The following is a 21,076-nucleotide window of genomic DNA, read 5'->3' as shown; positions in this document are numbered from 1 at the left end:
GGCTAGGAATAATAGGCCAGCAACTGCCAAACTTTGGTATATCCATGGACAAGTAAAGTTCTTCTTTTGTAAATGTTTGATTCAACCTTGACTTTTAAGATGTTTCTAATTGTCTGTTCTTTGATTCTGCAACATTTCCATAAGACTAGTCTCCAAAAATGGACTTACTGAGTTTTGCAAACAAACCGAAGGTGGACTTACTTGGTTTTGCAGAAAAATCATCACATTTTGGTAGTTACCGAGTTTTTGAATAAAGGTTCATTTTTTACATTCATATTTTTTGTTCATTGCTCCATAACCATTTCATGACACGAAAAGTGGAATTAGTGAGAATTAAAATTACCATCAGGTAAAAATTTTCATTTTAAAACAAAGAAAGTCAGATGGACTTACTGGGTTTTGTGCCTGAACTCCTCATATGTTAACTTTGGAAACCCCAGATAATGACAATATTTTAAAAAGAATGCAAAAATCGAAAAGCTGTAAATTTATTTACTATTTATATATAAAATCTAAAGTGTTTTCTACATTACGTATTGCAAATAAATGGTCACAAAAACTTAATACAAATATTACTGGTTGTCATTTGTTAAAATGTTTTGAAATTATAAAACAAATTACCCATGACATTAAAACTCAAAACTTTCAATTCAAGCTTATACATCATATTTTGACAACAAATACATAACTCTGTATGTGTGGCATACAGGCGGATAATAAATGCAGCTTTTGTGCTAACGAACCAGAATCTTTGGAACATATATTTTTCTATTGCCATCACTCTAATCAAATATGGAAAACATTTCAAATTTGGCTCGAAACAAAGATAGGATCAGTTATTAAATTAAATATTCAAGATGTTTTGCTGGGTATCCCTAGTCAAAGCATTTTAGTAAATCTTCTAATTGTTGTACTGAAAAGATACATATATGGTTGTAAACATAAAGAAAAACTACACAAATTTATGGAAGCTCTTAGTTTTATAAAATATTATCGAACAATAGAAAAATATATTTTAGGGTACAATGAAGACCGCTTCACAGAAAAATGGGGCATTTTACCTCTTTAAAATTAATACTTTAAATAAGAATAATAATAAGTCTATCAATTCCACTTAGTTTATTTTTACGCTAATGGAAACATCCTTTCAGCTGGAGATAAAACATTTCCTTAATTTTCTTACTAATATAACTGTCCTCCATGACTTTGCCAATCCCTATTACGTAATAGATGTACATAGCTATTTTTCATTATTAGTATTTTGTGATGTTATTTCTTCAAATAAGATGTATAATATTTATTATGTATATGTGTGTGTAGTATACCCAAGCCACGGATGTAAATGTGGCATTTCATGGAAATAAACGGATGGCCACAAGACACAAGCACCTGTCGGGGTTGTAGAGACAAGGACTGGGTTGTGAAGTGGACAGAGAAAGAAGTTGAGAGATCGAAGGAGCTGCCAGATCAGGAAGAAATAAGATATCAAAGTCGAGAAAGGAAAGAGGCAGTTGGATTTTTTTTTGTAAAGGAGAGAGAAAAGTGTTTGTAATGTATTAATGTTTTTTATTTGTTTGAGGAATCCATGCCCTAAAGCACAGCGTTCCGAAACAGAGTGACGGGAAGAGACCCCAGACCTACGATCCCATTCAGCCAATCGCCGATGAGATCAGTAGGGAAGGCTGGCTTCTCTGTTTTGATGAATTCCAGGTATTATAAACATTTGACTAAAAAATTACATCATTTGTATTACATCATACAATACATGTATGGTGATGTAATGGCTGATGGAATTGCATTAGACAGCAGAGATATTTTTATATTAAAAGCAGTTTAAAATGACGTTGGATAATATAGGGAATAACCAACTTAATACGAAGGTTACAAATGATCTGTCCCTCATGAATGTATGTTGTAAACAGTAAAGCCTTGCCAAAGGCTCGTGTTTGCAACGTTAGTACATTGACGAATGAAAATGCTGAATTTGGATTAATGATGAAAATAATGATACAACAATTTAAAAACATGTTTTTATCTTGACAACTGCTCAACGTATACATTGGAAGTAATAAGTGCACCTATAAACTGCTGATGTTCTTCAGGTTACAGACATTGCTGATGCAATGATATTGAAACAGTTGTTCACGGCATTGTTCAAAAACGGAGTTATTGTTGTCGCCACTTCTAATCGAGCACCAGAGGGTGAGTTGGATGATACAATTATTAATTATGAATTTAAAACAAGTGTAGAGCAAGTTCTTTCACCTTTAATCAAAAACTAAAGTGTGAGCATTATACGGAAATATTTAATTACACAGTGTATTAAAGTAATTAGGTGTGCAGTATACTGAAATATTTAATTACACAGTGTATTAAAGTAATTAGTTGTGCAGTCCTTGGCTTTTGAAAAACAAAGGCGAGTGAAAAATCACACACCTCAAAACGCTTAGGTGAGTGAACAATCGCACTCATCAAAATGCTAAGGCGAGTGAAAACCAAGCATTATTAATTTATGAAGTAATTGGTAGATGTAAATGCAGAGACATATGTTGCAAACATGAACGAATAAACCAATAATGTTTTCTTCTAATTTTATGTTGTTTTATTCATTAGTGTAGTCTGACTTCTTTTCCCTTTTAGGAATGGAGTTATAATTTATTAAAAAGTTTCAGGAGTAGTACTATAGAAATATAATTATGACATGTATACACTGATGCAAACAATATGATTTTTTAATTACAATATGTACTATTAGTATTCAAATAATTTGATGCACACAATTATATATACATGTATACCTTTTCAGTGTTAATGGTTTGATGAACATGCAGCTAAACATACTGTAAATCATGTAATTAATACGTCATGATATTGCGTCCGTACATGAGTGAACAAAAATGCATATTTTTATTAATGCGTTGGGCAAAAGTCCACATCACATAAAAACCACAGTTGTGTTGTTATTATATTGTTTGGGCTTCATCTTTCATGTTAAAAGAAGTCAGTAGTTTTCACAGCTACTACATAACCTGAAGCTAATTGCATGGTGGGTTGACCAGGAAGCCCTAATTACTTAAAGTAGTGTAATTAGTATAACTACACCTTATCGTTAAAGGTATGCCTTGCACTTTTGTGTGGTGATTGCTTCTAATTAATCCACCAGTAGGAATAAAAGGTAAACGGGTCGCTATTACAGGGCACAATATTTCACGCGAACGCAGACGTATTATTCTAACAAATGTTTTAGACTGATTTTATACACTTGATGCGCAGCACAGGAATAAATGTTAACAAATGCGATATATTGCAATAGTAACAACTTCCAACCAGTCTAAATTAAATGCCATGTATAGAGTCGAGCCAAATGGTTTGAAGAAATACGCACGGATTGTTGGTTACGGTTATATAATTTTCTACTGTTTCATTTTTAAAGGAATATATTTAGTAATAAAATTTGTTGATTATAATTTTACAAATGTTCAAAACAGTTTAAATGTATACAGTAATCCAGAAGTGTAAGAAAATTTGAAAAATACTCACATCGCAAAACGAGCTTTTTAAAAACAAAACATTTGGAACATCACTGTATTATATAACCGTTATGATATTCCAGGAAAGTGAAAATAGAATGGCAACATCGAAACGAAAGAAAGATTCTTGAAGTATTCACAAAAAGACGTTTAACAAAAATAGTTTTTGTATTTTGTTTCATCTTTATATTATAAAAGTTTTATTTAATTAGAAGTATTATAGTAAAATCCTGCACATTTTTTGTATTGGGAATGAGACTAAACAAAATGCGTCACGTTATTATTGCGTCGATGTGTTCGCCGCATTTTTCGCAATAACTACTTGCTCTCATTAATTTCATGATGTACAGTATATAGGAATTAACTTGTCTTGAATTTCATTATTATGTACAACGAATATGATTAGGATAGTTGGGATGGGAAAATCCCACTGGTTCCGGGGAGGTGGTTCATGCACTACGACCCAAGCATCTCAGGTGTGCACTCCGACTCATATTATTAAAACATTTTTTTAAATAACTTGTGAAACATAGGCCTACAATTACTTCAATTGATAGTGTTGGTTGGGACATTGACATTCACGGTGCATTTTTAATTCAACAATTACGCAACCAGTCTACATTTACCAGTTACGAACGGTTCTGACAGCGTTACGTCATTGATTTAGAACGGCCCCAATGTTGTTGATAAAAAACAAATACAAACTCTGACAAAATGTGTCTGATTTTATACTAAACGTGAGATGCCATAGTAAAGATGCATAATAAGTTGTCAAGTAGACCAGCATGTGCATGCAGAATTCCAAGAGTAAATTTTTTACTAAAAATAATCTGACCCCGATAGCTCTGATTGGTCAATATGCCACAGAGTAATGCACATCAAATCATGTTCCAGGCACGTGGTCTGTGACTTTTTAACAAACGAAACAAAAATTAAATAGTCAGCAATGGTTATTGATTGTTACTATAGTGTATACATATATACCTGTATAAATAACATATGCACATTCATTAACCTCTGGCTGAAATACAAATATTTAAATGAAGTTTTATTTGGATTTTTTTTTAAAGATGAAAAAGAAAAATAATAGACGTAAAAAAATGCCTAGACTTATTCCTACATACCTATTATCATTTCTTTTCCTTCGATACCAATTATCATTTCTTTTCCTTCGTTTTATTATTCCGTCTAAATTTATTTCTTTTTTCTTTTTTTTTAAAAAGAAGAAAGAATAAAATTACACAATTGCCATTTTCGGCTAACAGTCATGAACTAATTGAGATAATTTTACCGACTTCGCAGATTTCCGTAACGAAAGAAAGAAAGAAATGTTTTATTTAACGACGCACTCAACACATTTTATTTACGGTTATAGGACGTCAGACATATGGTTACGGACCACACAGATTTTGAGAGGAAACCCGCTGTCGCCACTACATGGGCTACTCTTTCCGATTAGCAGCAAGGGATATTTTATTTGCGCTTCCCACAGGTATTCTGGTATTATTAAACAGATCTATCAGCTATATGAGGTAAATAGTGGCAATCAATATACAAAATTATTTACGTGCGCTGTTTGTTAAGTGTAATGTGCGTTATTTTTCACACTCGCCAGATTGAAATTATGTACACTATACAAGTGTGATCGCACCCGCACACCTTAAAAGGCAAGGTCTGGTTGTGCAGTATATTAAAATATTTAATTACACAGTGTATTAAAATAGTTGTGCAGTATATTAAAATATTTAATTACACAGTGTATTAAAATAGTTAGTTGTGCAGTATATTAAAATATTTAATTACACAGTGTATTAAAATAGTTGTGCAGTATATTAAAATATTTAATTACACAGTGTATTAAAATAGTTAGTTGTGCAGTATATTAAAATATTTAATTACACAGTGTATTAAAATAATTAGTTGTGCAGTGTATTCAAATAATTAATTACACCATGTATTAAAATAATTGTGCAGTATATTAAAATATTTAATTACACAGTGTATTAAAATAATTAGGTGTGCAGTATATTAAAATATTAATTACACAGTGTATTAAAATAATTAGTTGTGCAGTATATTAAAATAATTAGGTGTGCAGTATATTAAAATATTTAATTACACAGTGTATTAAAATAATTAGGTGTGCAGTATATTAAAATATTTAATTACACAGTGTATTAAAATAATGAATTACAACTTTAAAACAGGTCTACAGCAGTTTATTAATAGATTTATTTCAACCGTATAGCAGGATGCACATTGTTGTTTTAATCATAAACTCACCTGGTATATTACTTACACTGATTCACTCAGGAGTGGGACGTAGCCCAGTGGTAAATAGATTTACTTCAACCGTATAGCAGGATGCACATTGTTGTTTTAATCATAAACTCACCTGGTATATTACTTACACTGATTCACTCAGGGGCGGGACGTAGCCCAGTGGTAAATAGATTTACTTCAACCGTATAGCAGGATGCACATTGTTGTTTTAATCATAAACTCACCTGGTATATTACTTACACTGATTCACTCAGGGCGGGACGTAGCCCAGTGGTAAATAGATTTATTTCAACCGTATAGCAGGATGCACATTGCTGTTTTAATCATAAACTCACCTGGTCTATTACTTACACTGATTCACTCAGGGGCGGGACGTAGCCCAGTGGTAAATAGATTTATTTCAACCTTATAGCAGGAAGACATTGTTGTTTTAATCATAAACTCACCTGGTCTATTACTTACACTGATTCACTCAGGGGCGGGACGTAGCCCAGTGGTAAATAGATTTACTTCAACCGTATAGCAGGATGCACATTGTTGTTTTAATCATAAACTCACCTGGTATATTACTTACACTGATTCACTCAGGGGCGGGACGTAGCCCAGTGGTAAATAGATTTACTTCAACCGTATAGCAGGATGCACATTGTTGTTTTAATCATAAACTCACCTGGTATATTACTTACACTGATTCACTCAGGGGCGGGACGTAGCCCAGTGGTAAATAGATTTACTTCAACCGTATAGCAGGATGCACATTGTTGTTTTATCATAAACTCACCTGCTCTATTACTTACACTGATTCACTCAGGGGCGGGACGTAGCCCAGGTAAATAGATTTACTTCAACCGTATAGCAGGATGCACATTGTTGTTTTAATCATAAACTCACCTGGTATATTACTTACACTGATTCACTCAGGGGCGGGACGTAGCCCAGTGGTAAATAGATTTACTTCAACCGTATAGCAGGATGCACATTGTTGTTTTAATCATAAACTCACCTGCTCTATTACTTACACTGATTCACTCAGGGGCGGGACGTAGCCCAGTGGTAAATAGATTTACTTCAACCGTATAGCAGGATGCACATTGTTGTTTTAATCATAAACTCACCTGGTATATTACTTACACTGATTCACTCAGGGGCGGGACGTAGCCCAGTGGTAAATAGATTTACTTCAACCGTATAGCAGGATGCACATTGTTGTTTTAATCATAAACTCACCTGGTATATTACTTACACTGATTCACTCAGGGGCGGGACGTAGCCCAGTGGTAAATAGATTTACTTCAACCGTATAGCAGGATGCACATTGTTGTTTTAATCATAAACTCACCTGGTATATTACTTTGATTCACTCAGGGGCGGGACGTAGCCCAGTGGTAAAGCGCTTGCTTGATGGACGGTCGATGTAGGATAGAATTCATTTCTCGTTTCAGCTAACAACTGGTCTAACAAAACCTGGTATGTTACTTACATGGTGCATATAAAATTCTAATAAAAAGAGTAGCCCATGGGGCGGGTTTCATCTCTCAATATCTGTGTGGTCCTTAACCATATGTCCGACGCCATATAATCGTAAATAAAATGTGTTGAGTGCGTCGTTAAATAAATCATTTCCTTCGATTCACTCAAGCTCTAACCTTAACCCAATTCATTTAACAGTACTTATCCTGACAGCAAAGTAATGTGCTGGTTCCGTTTAAAAATATTCCACATATTCTTCTTCTTTTTTCTTTAAGCCATATAAGAATGGGTTTAACTGAATCAAGTATCCTTTTAAAATTAACATATTCACCTTTTTTTTTCATTGTCTTTTCTGGTTTTTAGACTTATACAAGAATGGCCTCCAGCGAGCCAATTTTGTGCCATTTATTGGGATTTTGAAGGTGAGCCTATTAAACAATGTGTAAATACAAATATCCCAGGGTATCTACATTCTTGTCTTTCACCACACAAAATAAACATTCTTAGCTTGTGTTGTTTGTCTTCATGAAAGTATTTATGGTAAATAAACCAAATAACTTCCGGCTGGGTCAAAGTTCGAGGTGCTCCCAACTTCTGATAGAGAAGTGAACACCACAAGTTCTGTGATTGGTGATAAATGTGAGTGTATTTCATCTGTGTAAAAAAAAGTGCAATTTTATTTCATCTAGTATCACTGTGTCAAGTAACCTTTTGCTTGAAACATGTATGGGGTACCTGTAAAAAAAAGTACTGGAATTTTATGCGGAACTAGGGTAGTCATAGACGCTACCCGTTATCTCAGAAATGAGCATCTTGACCCCCAATTTTTTCTGATTAACTTTAAGCATGAGGGGTTGTAGTATTTATATACGTGGCATTTATGTCGATTGATACGCTGCAGGTAGGAGTTTTAGCCACATATGTTACTATTGTCGTCTATGGGATTTGATTTGGTAGTATACACTCTTATAGAATGTATGTCAGCTATTTATCTGTTAGTAAGAGAAATGTTTGTATTTCAGAAATACTGCAGAGTCCTGTGTCTTGATTCCGGGGTTGATTACCGCAGGATGACCCTGCCTGAAGAGAATCAGCTATACTTTGTGTATGTTGTTTACAACCACCTTTATTTAATTACAAACACACTACACAGGTTACTAACTCAGTCTGTTCACTGGTGACATGAACTTATATTCAATTCAATAATTTGTGAGTACCTTTATTTCTTTGGCTGCATGTAAAATATGTCAATAATTCCCTTTGTGATACATATGTAATGGAATTATACCCAACAGATTGATCCCATGGCCTTTTGCTTTGTTGTTTATCTCACACCTTTCATTATTATTATTTTTAATCTGGTCAGAAAACCACAATTATTGGGAATAATGGACATAAATACTGAACAGCTGGCCACAAATGCCTGTAATTAAATGCAACTTTTTTTTTTTTTTGCCTAATTGTAATCAACATTAACTGCTCTAAACTATCGTAAAAATTAGAAAAAACACACGGAAATAATACTTACCGATTCAAATATGAACTTTATATGTATTTATAAAACATTTAAGTGAATATATGAAGAGTAAAAATTATAAACTTGTACCCATTCAACGTGTGTTTTGTGAAATATTAATCCAGTAGTCTAAAGGTTAATGAAATATAGTATAATGTAATGCGTGTTCCAGTAATCCTTATTATGGGCGCTTGTGTCTTTCAAGTTTTCTGTTTTATTGTTTCAGAACTTCAAATTGTGATAGTGAAAAGGAGTTGGATAAAGTCTTTGAAGATTTACGACTGGTTCAAAATGCTGGTAAGTTAGTCCAATAAAATTGATCAGTCTGCCACATATCAATAATAATTTTGTAAATGAATCACTTTATGTTGTCTGTTTACTTTTTACTTTTTGTTTCCAGCGGTCTGTTCACGCATGTTGACAGTTTTGGGTCGGAATCTTCATTTGCCAAAAACCTGTGGACGAATCCTTGATTCTACATTTGAGGCTTTGTGTCTTGAGGTGAGTAACACAAGTTCCCTGTTTAATCTACTTAACATCAAACATCATGCTTAGAGTAATGTACTTAACATCAGACATTGTGAGTGATTAGAGTAATGTACTTAACATCGGACATCGTGAGTGATTAGAGTAATGTACTTAACATCAGACATTGTGAGTGATTAGACATCGTGAGTGATTAGAGTAATGTACTTAACATCAGACATTGTGTTTCTTTAGAGAGCTAAGTAATATATTTTCCTTAGTTATTGGAATAGAGAAATATTAACTATTTTTGTAAACAATAAACTAATACAGTGTTATTAAAAAATAAATAATTTCATTAAGTCTCACATGTTATGATATTAGCAAAGTCTTACTGTATTAAATATAAGAGAGTCAGTTAGTCCACTGGTGTTGCACCTGATGTAAGACCAGTTATTGACACTGGATATCTAGAGTCAATTAGTCCACTGGTGTTGCACTGGATATCTAGAGAGTCAATTAGTTCACTGGTGTTGCACTCGATGTAAGACCAGTTATTGACACTGGATATCTAGAGTCAATTAGTCCACTGGTGTTGCACTCGATATAAGACCAGTTATTGACACTGGATATCTAGAGTCAATTAGTCCACTGGTGTTGCACTCGATGTAAGACCAGTTATTGACACTGGATATCAAGAAGGTCAATTAGTCCACTGGTGTTGCACTCGATGTAAGACCAGTTATTGAAACTGGATATCAAGAGGGTCAATTAGTCCACTGGTGTTGCACTCCATGTAAGACCAGTTATTGACACTGGATATCTAGAGTCAATTAGTCCACTGGTGTTGCACTCAATGTAAGACCAGTTATTTACACTGGATATCAAGAGAGTCAATTAGTCCACTGGTGTTGCACCTGATATAAGACCAGTTATTGACACCAGAGTCAATTAGTCCACTGGTGTTGCACCTGATGTAAGACCAGTTATTGACACTGGATATCTAGAGTCAATTAGTCCACTGGTGTTGCACTGGATATCTAGAGAGTCAATTAGTTCACTGGTGTTGCACTCAATGTAAGGACCAGTTATTGACACTGGATACCTAGAGTCAATTAGTCCACTGGTGTTGCACTCGATGTAAGACCAGTTATTGACACTGGATATCAAGAGGGTCAATTAGTCCACTGGTGTTGCACTCAATGTAAGACCAGTTATTGACACTGGATATCTAGAGTCAATTAGTCCACTGGTGTTGCACTCAATGTAAGACCAGTTATTGACACTGGATATTAAGAGAGTCAATTAGTCCACTGGTGTTGCACCTGATATAAGACCAGTTATTGACACCAGAGTCAATTAGTCCACTGGTGTTGCACCTGATGTAAGACCAGTTATTGACACTGGATATCTAGAGTCAATTAGTCCACTGGTGTTGCACTGGATATCTAGAGAGTCAATTAGTCCACTGCTGTTGCACTCATTGTAAGACCAGTTATTGACACTGGATATCTAGAGAGTCAATTAGTCCACTGGTGTTGCACTCGATGCAAGACCAGTTATTGACACTGGATATCTAGAGAGTCAATTAGTCCACTGGTGTTGCACTCGATGTAAGACCAGTTATTGACACTGGATATCAAGAGGGTCAGTTAGTCCACTGGTGTTGCACTCGATGTAAGACCAGTTATTGACACTGGATATCAAGAGGGTCAGTTAGTTCACTGGTGTTGCACTCGATGTAAGACCAGTTATTGACACCTGATATCGAACCGATGTAATCCAATAGGTTCAGTTGATTTTCATGGATGTTTCTCTTTTCACTCCAGGCTTTGGGAGCTGTTGATTATCTGGAGCTGAGTGCTCAGTTTGATGTTGTCATCTTAAGAAATGTACCACAGATGAGTCTGCAAAACAAAATGGAAGCTCGTCGATTTATCACCCTTATAGATACTTTGTATGATAACAAGGTATGTAATAATTTTACAATTTCTCCTGTCATTTTTAACCACTAAAATATGGTACGCCTTTCAAGATATCTCATGTTAGCCTTTCAGGTCCTGTCCCCCCCCTCCCCCCTGAGGGCGGGACATAGCCCAGTGGTAAAACGTTCGCTTGATGTGCGATCAGTCTGGGGTCGATCCCCGTCGGTGGGCCCATTGGGCTATTTCTCACTCCAGCCAGTGCACCACGACTGGTATATCAAAGGCTGTGGTATGTGTTATCCTGTCTGTGGGATGGTGCATATAAAAGATCCCTTGCTGCTAATCGAAAAGAGTAGCCTATACAGTGGCGACAGCGGGTTTCCTCTCTCAATATCTGTGTGGTCCTTAACCATATGTCCAACACCATATAACCATAAATAAAATGTGTTGAGTGTGTCGTTAAATAAAACATTTCCTTCCTTCCTCTCCCCCCCCCCCCCCCCCCCCATTCCATGGCACCTGCATATGTATCATTTAACTTTTTAAGAACATTTAGTTAACATTTTATGTGACAATCAATTACAGAATTTTATAATCGATCTAGAAATTATTAGAGCCCAATTTTCAATAATAATTGATCATTGGAACATCAACAGTGAACAGTTACATCTAATGTAGATATTTTAGGTTGTAGATAAATAATATGTCGCATGTATATATTGATATAGGATGTACGCTTTGTTTGATGTACATAGTACATATTTTGTGTTTCAGGTCAAACTGGTGTGTTCTGCAGCAGCTGAAGCTGATGAGTTGTTTTCTGTTGGCTCGGTTGACGCCTTTGACGTTCAGTCAAACCGTGCATTGATGGACGACCTTGACATTCAGGCAGTAAGTACAAATGCATCATGTCATTCTACAGCTTGTTTTGATGTTCAAATTTTTGGAGCTATCTTAGCGCTACGGCAGTTTACGATATTGTAGCAGGGCTCGCGCTGTCGGTAGCCAAATTAGCCATTGGCTAATTTTTACAAAAAATGGCTAATAAAATTTGCAAGTGGCTAAAATTTTGGCTAAGCCATTTTCTGTCTTCTGGTGTGAACAAACGGTTACATAATCTATCCGACACCTCAAACATTCAATTAGCGTAATAGCGATCTCGCAACCGGTAACGAGAAACGGTGTCATGCAGAATACAGCGTAGGCCTTATAATGTTTGCTTATTTTAATAATCATGGTTATTAATTTTAACGGCATGCATTCAACATGTATGACAGCAATGTCTGGAAGATCTGTAACTTGTTATTTTTACTTTGTAAAGTCTTTGAACCAAAGTAATAAAAACAGACCGACAATGTGTGTCAATTTGAATACACATGCCAGTTCAGGGCCAAAAGACATGTAGGCCATCTCAAGGTCTGAGTTCAGCCAGACCGAGCGAAAACAAAACGTTCGTTAGACTGGTTTGTGCGCTTCACGTTAAACCAAATGGACATGATGAACACCAATCAAATAGTTTGCGAACGTTAGGAAGAACGTTCGTTGGCTGAACTGAGGACAGCTCTCGTTGCGAATATACATACTCTTCAGAGTCAGCTGAAACCCACGTGTCAAGAGACATCGTTGCGGACATTAAACAATACGATTGCTTACGCAAAAGTAAATCTTGATGTAAATTTGTAGAAAAACAATAGTCATTTGCATCAGTGAATACCTAACTGCAGTTTTTGTTTATTCCTTTGTCTTTGTTAATTCCGTACCCATGGTCGAGAGCACACATGCAGATCATGATCGCCGGAAATGAACATGCAGTATTTAAATTATACAAATTACACTGAATAAAATTAGTTTACAATAATCATATTTGTTAGATAATTTTAGATATAAATTTGTAAGACTGTGAGGTGACATTTAATAAGTTAGTTGGATTTTAAAAAGACCGTAAATATTAATTTTATTAAAGGATTTGTTGTTGGGGTTTTTTTTTTTTAATAAATGGAGATACTGTGGTGAAGTCGGCATTCTTAGCCGAGGTATTTTGTAAGCAGAAATCACAACAAGCATTTAACACGACGCTGAAATCAACAGCAACAACATGGCACAAATTATGAAATCATTTGGGGTGGGGAATTGATGGGTCACTTAAAAAAAAAGAAAAAAAAAAAAGAAAAAAAAGTTATTTAAACTAACATAAAGATTGCTATTTAAAGAAATAATGAGTTCTATATATAAAAAAAGCTCTCATATTTTTATTTGGGAAAAAAAGAAGAAAGAAAAAACAACGCCATCCATAAACATCCACCTACCCCCATATCTCTGTATGTTTGTTAATTTAATGTCATAGGCCTTAGAAGTGGGGGTGGGTGTATGGCTTCAAACTCTGAAGATATTGCTTAACCCCATCCCAACCCCATCCCCACTGAAAAAACTCGGAAGTTATATATTAACTGCCCCTAACCCCATTGAGGTTTTGTTATTCCTATTTATTCCAGTTTGTACACAATTAGCTGAAAAAGATACATTTTCATATTCATATATAAATACTCTATACAGTACTGCGTAAAACAAATTTGGCTAAAGCATTTTCAATATGGCTATTAAAAATTCCATTTGGCTAATATTTTGGCTACAGGTATTTTTGATCCAGGGTGAGCCCTGTTGTAGTGCTAAGATAGCATGGAAAATATGGCGCAGGTAATGACGTAAAATAACAGATTTTTCCTGTTCAGTTTTGAGTTGTTTTTTGAAAATATTGAGAATGGCCCAGGCTGAAAATATTGAGAATGGCCCAGGCTGAAGTGTTTTCTGAACCATATGCATTATTCTTTTTTATTTCAATCCAGGAAACTTGTACAGTTTGTTAATTTATGTTTTGGGTAATGAAAAAACCCAATAACTGCAACTTCAATATAAATATAAGAATAAAAATAGCAGAGTTGTCTTGGGTTTTTTCTCTTGGTAAAATATTTACCTGTAAAATTAGCCATTATAGCAACCACTAGGGAACGAGAAGTTTTTATCCTGGTACTTCAGTAACCAGTTTCAATATGAAATGGCAATGGTTTTACTTTCAGAACACCAGCATATTCACGGGGGAAGAAGAGTTGTTTGCCTTTCAACGGACGATTTCACGCCTGTCCGAAATGCAGACCATGGAATACTGGAATCTTCAGAGAGAACCTCCAACACACAAACATCATTTATGACCACAGCTTAATTTAGGACATTTATATGAAAACTATTTTAGCTATATTAGCACAGGGTGTTATTTTACTCAGGATGTTTTAGAATTCTTATTAATACATAATTGTCTTATTTAATTAGTGCTATTTGTGGTTGTGGACCGAGTTTTGAAAAGTTATATAACTGTAAGAGGTGTGCAGTCATTCCAGGTTATATTATAACTCACCAGGCACTCAACACCACAATGTGCTTACTTTACACTTTCATTCTATTTCTCTTACCAGGAGTAAATGTGAATTAGAAATTCAGTTAAAGTTAGAGTTTGTTTTGTTTAACGACACCACTAAAGCACATTGATTTATTTATCTTCGACTGGATGTCAAACATTTGATAATTCTAACATATAGTCTTAGAGAGGAAACCAGCTGCATTTTTTTTATTAGTAGCAAGGGATCTTTTATATATGCACCATCCCACAGACAGGATAGTACATATTACAGCCGTGTATACCAGTCGTGGTGCACTGGCTAGAATGAGAAATAGCCCAATGTGCCCACCAACGGGAATCGATCCTAGACTGACCAGGCATCAGGCGAGCGCCTTACCTCTGGTCTACATCCATGAGATCAAGATGAACTAATATACAAAATAAAAAAACATTCTGAAAGTTTCATTAAATTGTATTCTCCAACAGAAGTTCTGAAAAAACCATTTATTATTGTCTTTCCAACACTCCAATTTTTACGTACTCCTTATATGATGTTCTTTTTATGTGGTATTTACAAACACACTATAATAAAGTTTACTATGCAAGCTAGATTATGGTTCTTAGTACATTTTTATGACCAGACAACTTTCTGAATTCAAAAAATATATATTTGTTTGGCCATTTCTAGACAATTTAATGCTTATTATTAGAATTTATTTATAAATTCCTTACTGGTTATCGAGGCCAAACTGTTCTAATTATAGTAATGCCTGTGTGAGTTCTGTGAACTCTTGAAAGTAAATGTTTGCAAACTGTTATATTCTAAACATGATTATTACAATATCATACAAGTTGATGAACAACTGATACGGGACTGACAGCCACTTCTTGTTATTCTGTGTGCTTGTCTTATCAATGTTTACGATGTAATTTGCTTGTTTTAACAGAATGTCACAGGCTTTGTAGTTGGTACGTGGCATGTACTCTGAATGAGCTTGAAGAGATTGTTCCTGCTGTAAAGAACAGGGTCCAGTATCTAGTCAGATTGTTTTTATAAACATGCTGTGATACTCTTTTAATGTGGTTCACTGCAGATGCAGAGTATTATTCAATTGACTGAATATCTTTATGAATAAACGTTTAAAACAAAAAAACTATTATTTAAACAAAACAAAAAATTTTTCTGTGTGACTATGAATAAACCATTATAAACAGTAACATATTTATGACTTTGTTTTCTGTTTTATTTAACATGATAGCCGTTTCATTGTTCTGCTATCATTTGATTACTTTATTTACATTTATTGCCTACGTGGTTTTCACATAAGATGGATGTAAAAATTAAAGCCAAAACAAGAAGAGGAGGAATGTGAGCACTGTCGGAACAAAGGAAAAGTTTGTTTTGTTTAACAACACCATGCTTTATTAATCATTGGGATGTCAAACATTTGATCATTTTTGACACAAATTCTTTGAGGAAACCTATATATTTCCATTATTATCAAGAGATCTTTTACACTGTCACAGACAGGACAGCACTTATATCAGTTGCAGGGCACTGGTTGGAACGTGGAAAAAACTTAATTTGAGAATTTGTCCACTGAGGTGGTTCAACTGTTTAGTGGCAAAAGTATCTGATCTAGCAGCAGGAATTGTTTACAAGGATGAAACTGTCCTTGCCATAATTTTAGTCAAATTATATATATATATATATATATATATATATAGTATATATATATATTGATTTTTTTTTTTTAAAGTGTGGGGGGGGGGGGGGGGGGTCGGATATTTCCAAGATTTGGGGTGGAGTGGTAGCAAGAATTCTAAAAAGAAACACCCCACTCCCAAGATCCACATGGTCAGCAGAAAGCTGTTCCATCCTGATACTAGTGATCTAAAGCATCTCGGAGTTTATACAAAGTAAGAATGTCTGTGCTTTCATAAAAAATGTTTATTTATTTAAAAAATATAGCTGTATATTTATGATGCCAGAGACACAGGCCTAAATTACATTAAAAAAGTTTGACAAATCAACCCTCACCCATACATCAAAATATGATAAAATGATTTTTTTTTTAAAGTTTCAATAATGTCTTAAACTGGGAGAGAGAACACCTCTTACATCGATGCTATATAATTTTTTGGGTACTGATGTTCAACAACATCAAATTGATAATAAAATTTATATATTTAAAATTTTGGGCATAGGCCTAGGGATAGATCCAAGTTCAAGTTCAAGTTCTTTTATTGCTTTAAGTTGTTCAACTTATCAGCATTATAACAATGAACAAACATTAATATATACAATAGTGCGGAACAATGGTGGAGAGTGACTTACATATATACATCTATACACACACATACCCACACACACACACACACACGCAGACACAAATACACACCCAAACACACAAACACACATATATAATAGAAAAAACAAAACAGAATAAAGATAAGTTATTTTACAGGTTATCCTCAGCGGCTAGGGTAATGATAAAATGAGAACATATTAGTTTATTTCCAGTAATAGTTGATCCCTAGTTCTGTTTGCTTGTAATAAATATTTTCCTAGGTTGTTTATCTCTTTATTGTTTCCGGTTGATAAGAGTTGTATTAATTTCAAAGTACTGGGATGCTTAAAGTAGTATTTTTTAATGAATTTCTTTCTTAAAGTTTCGTATCTTGGACATTGAAGGATAAAATCCTGACATTTGTAAACTTAAAGGTGTGGGTGGGTGGGGGGGGGGGGGGGGGGGGGAGGGGAAAGAGTACAAAATCCTATAAATGGCAGTTACCAACTAGAGGCTGGTAGCTAAGCCGCGAACTATTCATAAATCTCCGTTGGAAAATCATAAATAATATTGCAGTCATTGGGGCACGTTAACCATAATAATAATAAATCTACATTCTTGCAAACGTGCAAAACAGTTTGAGTTTACATGGAGAAACACTTCGTTTTAGTTTGATATTCGGTATTGTATTTTAAGTGAATCCAAGTACACTGTCCTAATAAAAATATGTCAATTATGATCTCGGTGGTGAGAAGGTAGGAAATGTTTTATTTAATGACGCACTCAACACATTTTATTTACGGTTATATGGCGTCAGATCGGTGGAAAGTCGGTATAGGAGCCACTGCAGACCATAACCGGGGGTGGGGTGGGGTGGGGTGGGGTGGCAATGCCTCCCCCACTTGATGATAACGTAGCGTTGTTGTTGTTTTATGTCCATCTCAGTATAAATAAAGATAACAATCTGGACCTGTACCCCCACTTCTTATATCGTTCTGCCCGTACTGAGATACGAATCTAGTACCACTTTCAGTCGATGTTTCTGGTTCTGTGCAGATATCACGTGATTTATCATGTGATCTGCACAAAATGGCTACTCGTAGTTATGATTTGCATGTTTTAGCTAAAACTATGTGTACTCCAGAAAATCTTAGTAATGTTGCATTCTGCAAATCCGTTCTTTCAAAGGTAAAATTATGGTACTTTTAAATACTTCGTGTAGCATAACTTTATACTTAATCATTTACACAACTATCCCAAAATGAAGAAATCTAAATTAGTAAACAAAAAATGAAAAATACCGTAACCGTGTCTTCGACATATTTTAATAATCATAATTGACATATTTAATGCAAACCCGTAGGGAGTCCTGCCCCCCCCCCCCCCCCGGAACAAAAATAATAACCCCTCACACTCGAGAACGAAAATGATAAAGATTATTGAAAAAAAGGCTTGTTCCCCGCCCCCACTAGAAGTTGTGTTGCCCATTCATTAGAAATTGTACGGGCCCACCTCCACCCTCCCCGATATCGTTCTTACGGGCATGTAGTGTCGATTTCTATTTGATATTTATTATCATAGATGGGTGAGGTGAGATGGGATGTTTAAAAAATACATGGACAAATAATGCATGATGTTTCTTTATTACGGTATTTTATTTTAATTAATATTATTTTGTTAAAATTATTTTTTATTTTAGGCTATTTATCTTATGGCTGAAGATGCAGACCTATCCCCATTGCTGCTGTCTGCTGTCAAGTTGTTGGCTCACTCAGACCTGGGCATCAAGAAAGCTGCAGGTCAGATTATTATACGGTATCAGTCTACAAACCCCGACGCTGTGCTGCTTGGTTTGAACTCACTGATAAAAGACTGCTACGACAGCAGCCCCATGGTGCGTGGCCAGGCACTGAAGGTGATGTGTTCAATCAGACAACTCCTTGTTTTAGAGTATGCGGAACCAGCCATCTTCAGGGCCTTTTCTGATAAGAGTGCGTTTGTTAGGAGAACTGCAGTTCTTGCTTGTGTCAAGTTGTACAGTCTCTCAAACACTTTCATTACAGAAAGTGGTATCATAGATGAATTATATTCCATGATTCGTGACCCTGATCCATTAGTGGTTACAAATTGTTTGTGTGTGCTGGATGAAGTCTTGATGAGTGAAGGCGGTATTGTTATCAATAGAGGCATTGCACATTACCTCTTGAATCGGCTCGATTCATTTTCAAACTGGTCTCAGTCGTATGTACTTCAGATCCTGTGCAAGTACAGTCCCTCATCAGAGGATGAAATATTTGATATTATGAATGTGACAGATGTATTACTAAAAAATAACAGCATTGCTGTGGTTGATTCTTGTCTACAGTTGTTTTTACATTTGTTAGAAAACATGCCACATCTGCAGTTGGAGGTGTGTAACAGGGTCAAAGATGCAGTAGTTAGTCAACTAGGCTCAGGGAATGTGGAACTTATCTATTGTGTGGTGGATCAGGTGAAAAAGTTACCTCAAGACATTTGCAAAGTTTATGCTCCAGAACATAAAAGTTTTTTCTGTCGGCACAAAGATCCCTGTTATCTGGTGAACAGCAAGGTTACTTTTTTACCCCGCTTGGTAACCAAGACAACCTACAAAGTGATCGTAGAGGAATTGTGTCTCCATGTAACAGACAGATCGGCCAAGTTGTCCCTGGCAGCGGTTAAAGCCATTGCAAACATTGCTTGTGATCACAAGGAAGCGTTTGAGGATTGTCTAGAACAACTCAATGATCTGCTGTCTTCATCGTCTGAACAAGTTGTGTCCAATGTACTGCAGACCTTAAAGACTATCGACCTCTCAGATTCGAAACAGGTTGTCACAATAATTACCTCAGTGGCTTCGTCGCACAGGATGGTGAGGGATGAATCGGGGACGGTAGCTATGTTGTGTCTGTTAGACACGTATGGTTGTGACATGCCCGACACTCCCTATATTCTGGAAGACCTGGTGGAAAATTTTGACAGCATATCAACCGGTGAACTAAAGCATCAGTTGTTGTGTACAGTGATGAAGGTGTTCTTGAGCCGGCCCGCCGAGTGCCAGCACATACTGGGAGCATTGTTAGAGCTGTGTGTTGATGACCAGAACAAGGCACTTCAAGGCACGGCCATCTTGTATTACGATCTTCTTGAAACAGGCTTCAGTGTGGCAAGGCAGGTTGTTACTGGCCTAGATAGGACACAGTCCTGATGTACTTGGGTTTTTTAGAACCTTTTAGATGACAAATGTTAATTGCAGCTAATGGTTTTAAAATGTAATTAGCAGAAAAGACACAGTAGTTATTGTGTTTAGTTGTGTATAAAACAATCAGATAGACTGTTCTCATGAACCACTCTCTAACCAGTGGTGACAGTGCTGCTTTTGATGTGGGTGCATTACTTAAGTTAATTTTTAAGAAAGCAGGAATATTTTTATTAATTGAATTTAGATATAGCATGTATTCGATAGACAGGGGATGTCTAAAATGAAGATGGTAAATAAATTGTTGATTAAATGAAGTTCATGTTGGTATAACTAAGTTACCATGTGGCATGTAATGTTATGCACAAAGTATAATGTTAGCAATCACATTTACTTCACTGATGAAGTATTTAATTATAAAGAGGGCTCACCCAGAACTGCAAAATTAGCAAATTGCTAATTTTTATCCAAAGTGGCTACAACATTTAGTCTTTTGTTAATAAAATATTCCTTTAATTAACCATATTTTAATAATTTTTAAATAAAAATGCTACATACCCAGTATTTAAAAATTGGCTAAGCCCCCCCCCCCCCCCCCCCAAAAAGTCCATGGTGAGCCCTGTATAGGATGGGGTTAATTTAACTACTACCTTTTTAAAAAATTAGATTTGTTTTAATGTGGGCATCATAGGTATCAGAAAATGAAAGTGACTTGGCTATAAATTAATTTAATTGTCAACTAGGGAGGGGCAGTAAATGATCGTCAGAGTGGTTGGCAGTGGAGGGGAGATGCAGTGACACTTATGGACATTATTTACACACAGGTTCAGGTAGGAGGGAAATAGATCGGCACTATTATTATTTAGAATGTTTTACAAATTCACTGCCGTGGGACCAGTGCATTGCTTGTGCTGACATATTCGACCAAAGCATATTTTACACTGACTTACAGGAGGAATCTCCAGCCGACACCTTATTAGTTCTGTTG

The 21,076-nt window shown here is 35.5% G+C and overlaps 2 protein-coding genes across 2 annotated transcripts in view; both read left to right on the top strand.

Moving 5' to 3' along the window:
• The window catches only part of LOC121371893 (AFG1-like ATPase), a 39,191-nt gene extending 24,380 nt beyond the window's left edge, over positions 1-14,811 (top strand). The window contains exons 5-13 of the mRNA XM_041498117.1: positions 1,580-1,710; positions 2,103-2,202; positions 7,647-7,705; positions 8,306-8,388; positions 9,026-9,096; positions 9,200-9,300; positions 11,094-11,234; positions 11,964-12,080; positions 14,264-14,811. Coding sequence (XP_041354051.1) covers positions 1,580-1,710; positions 2,103-2,202; positions 7,647-7,705; positions 8,306-8,388; positions 9,026-9,096; positions 9,200-9,300; positions 11,094-11,234; positions 11,964-12,080; positions 14,264-14,395 — 935 coding nt within the window. The 3' untranslated portion in view covers positions 14,396-14,811. The remainder of the gene's footprint in view (positions 1-1,579; positions 1,711-2,102; positions 2,203-7,646; positions 7,706-8,305; positions 8,389-9,025; positions 9,097-9,199; positions 9,301-11,093; positions 11,235-11,963; positions 12,081-14,263) is intronic.
• A 3,164-nt stretch (positions 14,812-17,975) lies between these two features.
• On the top strand, positions 17,976-20,401 carry LOC121372576 (AP-4 complex subunit beta-1-like). Its single transcript, XM_041498975.1, has 2 exons — positions 17,976-18,059; positions 18,571-20,401. Exons 1-2 carry the CDS (start codon positions 18,003-18,005, stop codon positions 20,095-20,097), a joined length of 1,584 nt encoding a protein of 527 aa, XP_041354909.1. The 5' UTR covers positions 17,976-18,002; the 3' UTR covers positions 20,098-20,401.
• Positions 20,402-21,076: the final 675 nt, after the last annotated feature.

The sequence above is a fragment of the Gigantopelta aegis genome, chromosome 4 (genome assembly GCF_016097555.1).
Source record: "Gigantopelta aegis isolate Gae_Host chromosome 4, Gae_host_genome, whole genome shotgun sequence".
Lineage (NCBI taxonomy): Eukaryota > Metazoa > Mollusca > Gastropoda > Neomphalida > Peltospiridae > Gigantopelta > Gigantopelta aegis.
Note: the sequence above shows the minus strand (reverse complement) of the source record. Positions and strands in the feature narration are given on the sequence as shown.

What these genes read in the sequence shown, in the direction of transcription:
- LOC121372576 (XM_041498975.1), top strand. Translation starts at nt 18,003, where the DNA reads ATGTGTACTCCAGAAAATCTTAGTAATGTTGCATTCTGCAAATCCGTT. An exon ending in GCAAATCCGTTCTTTCAAAG is followed by an intron (nt 18,060 to 18,570) that starts GTAAAATTATGG and finishes TTTTTATTTTAG; the next exon opens with GCTATTTATCTTATGGCTGA.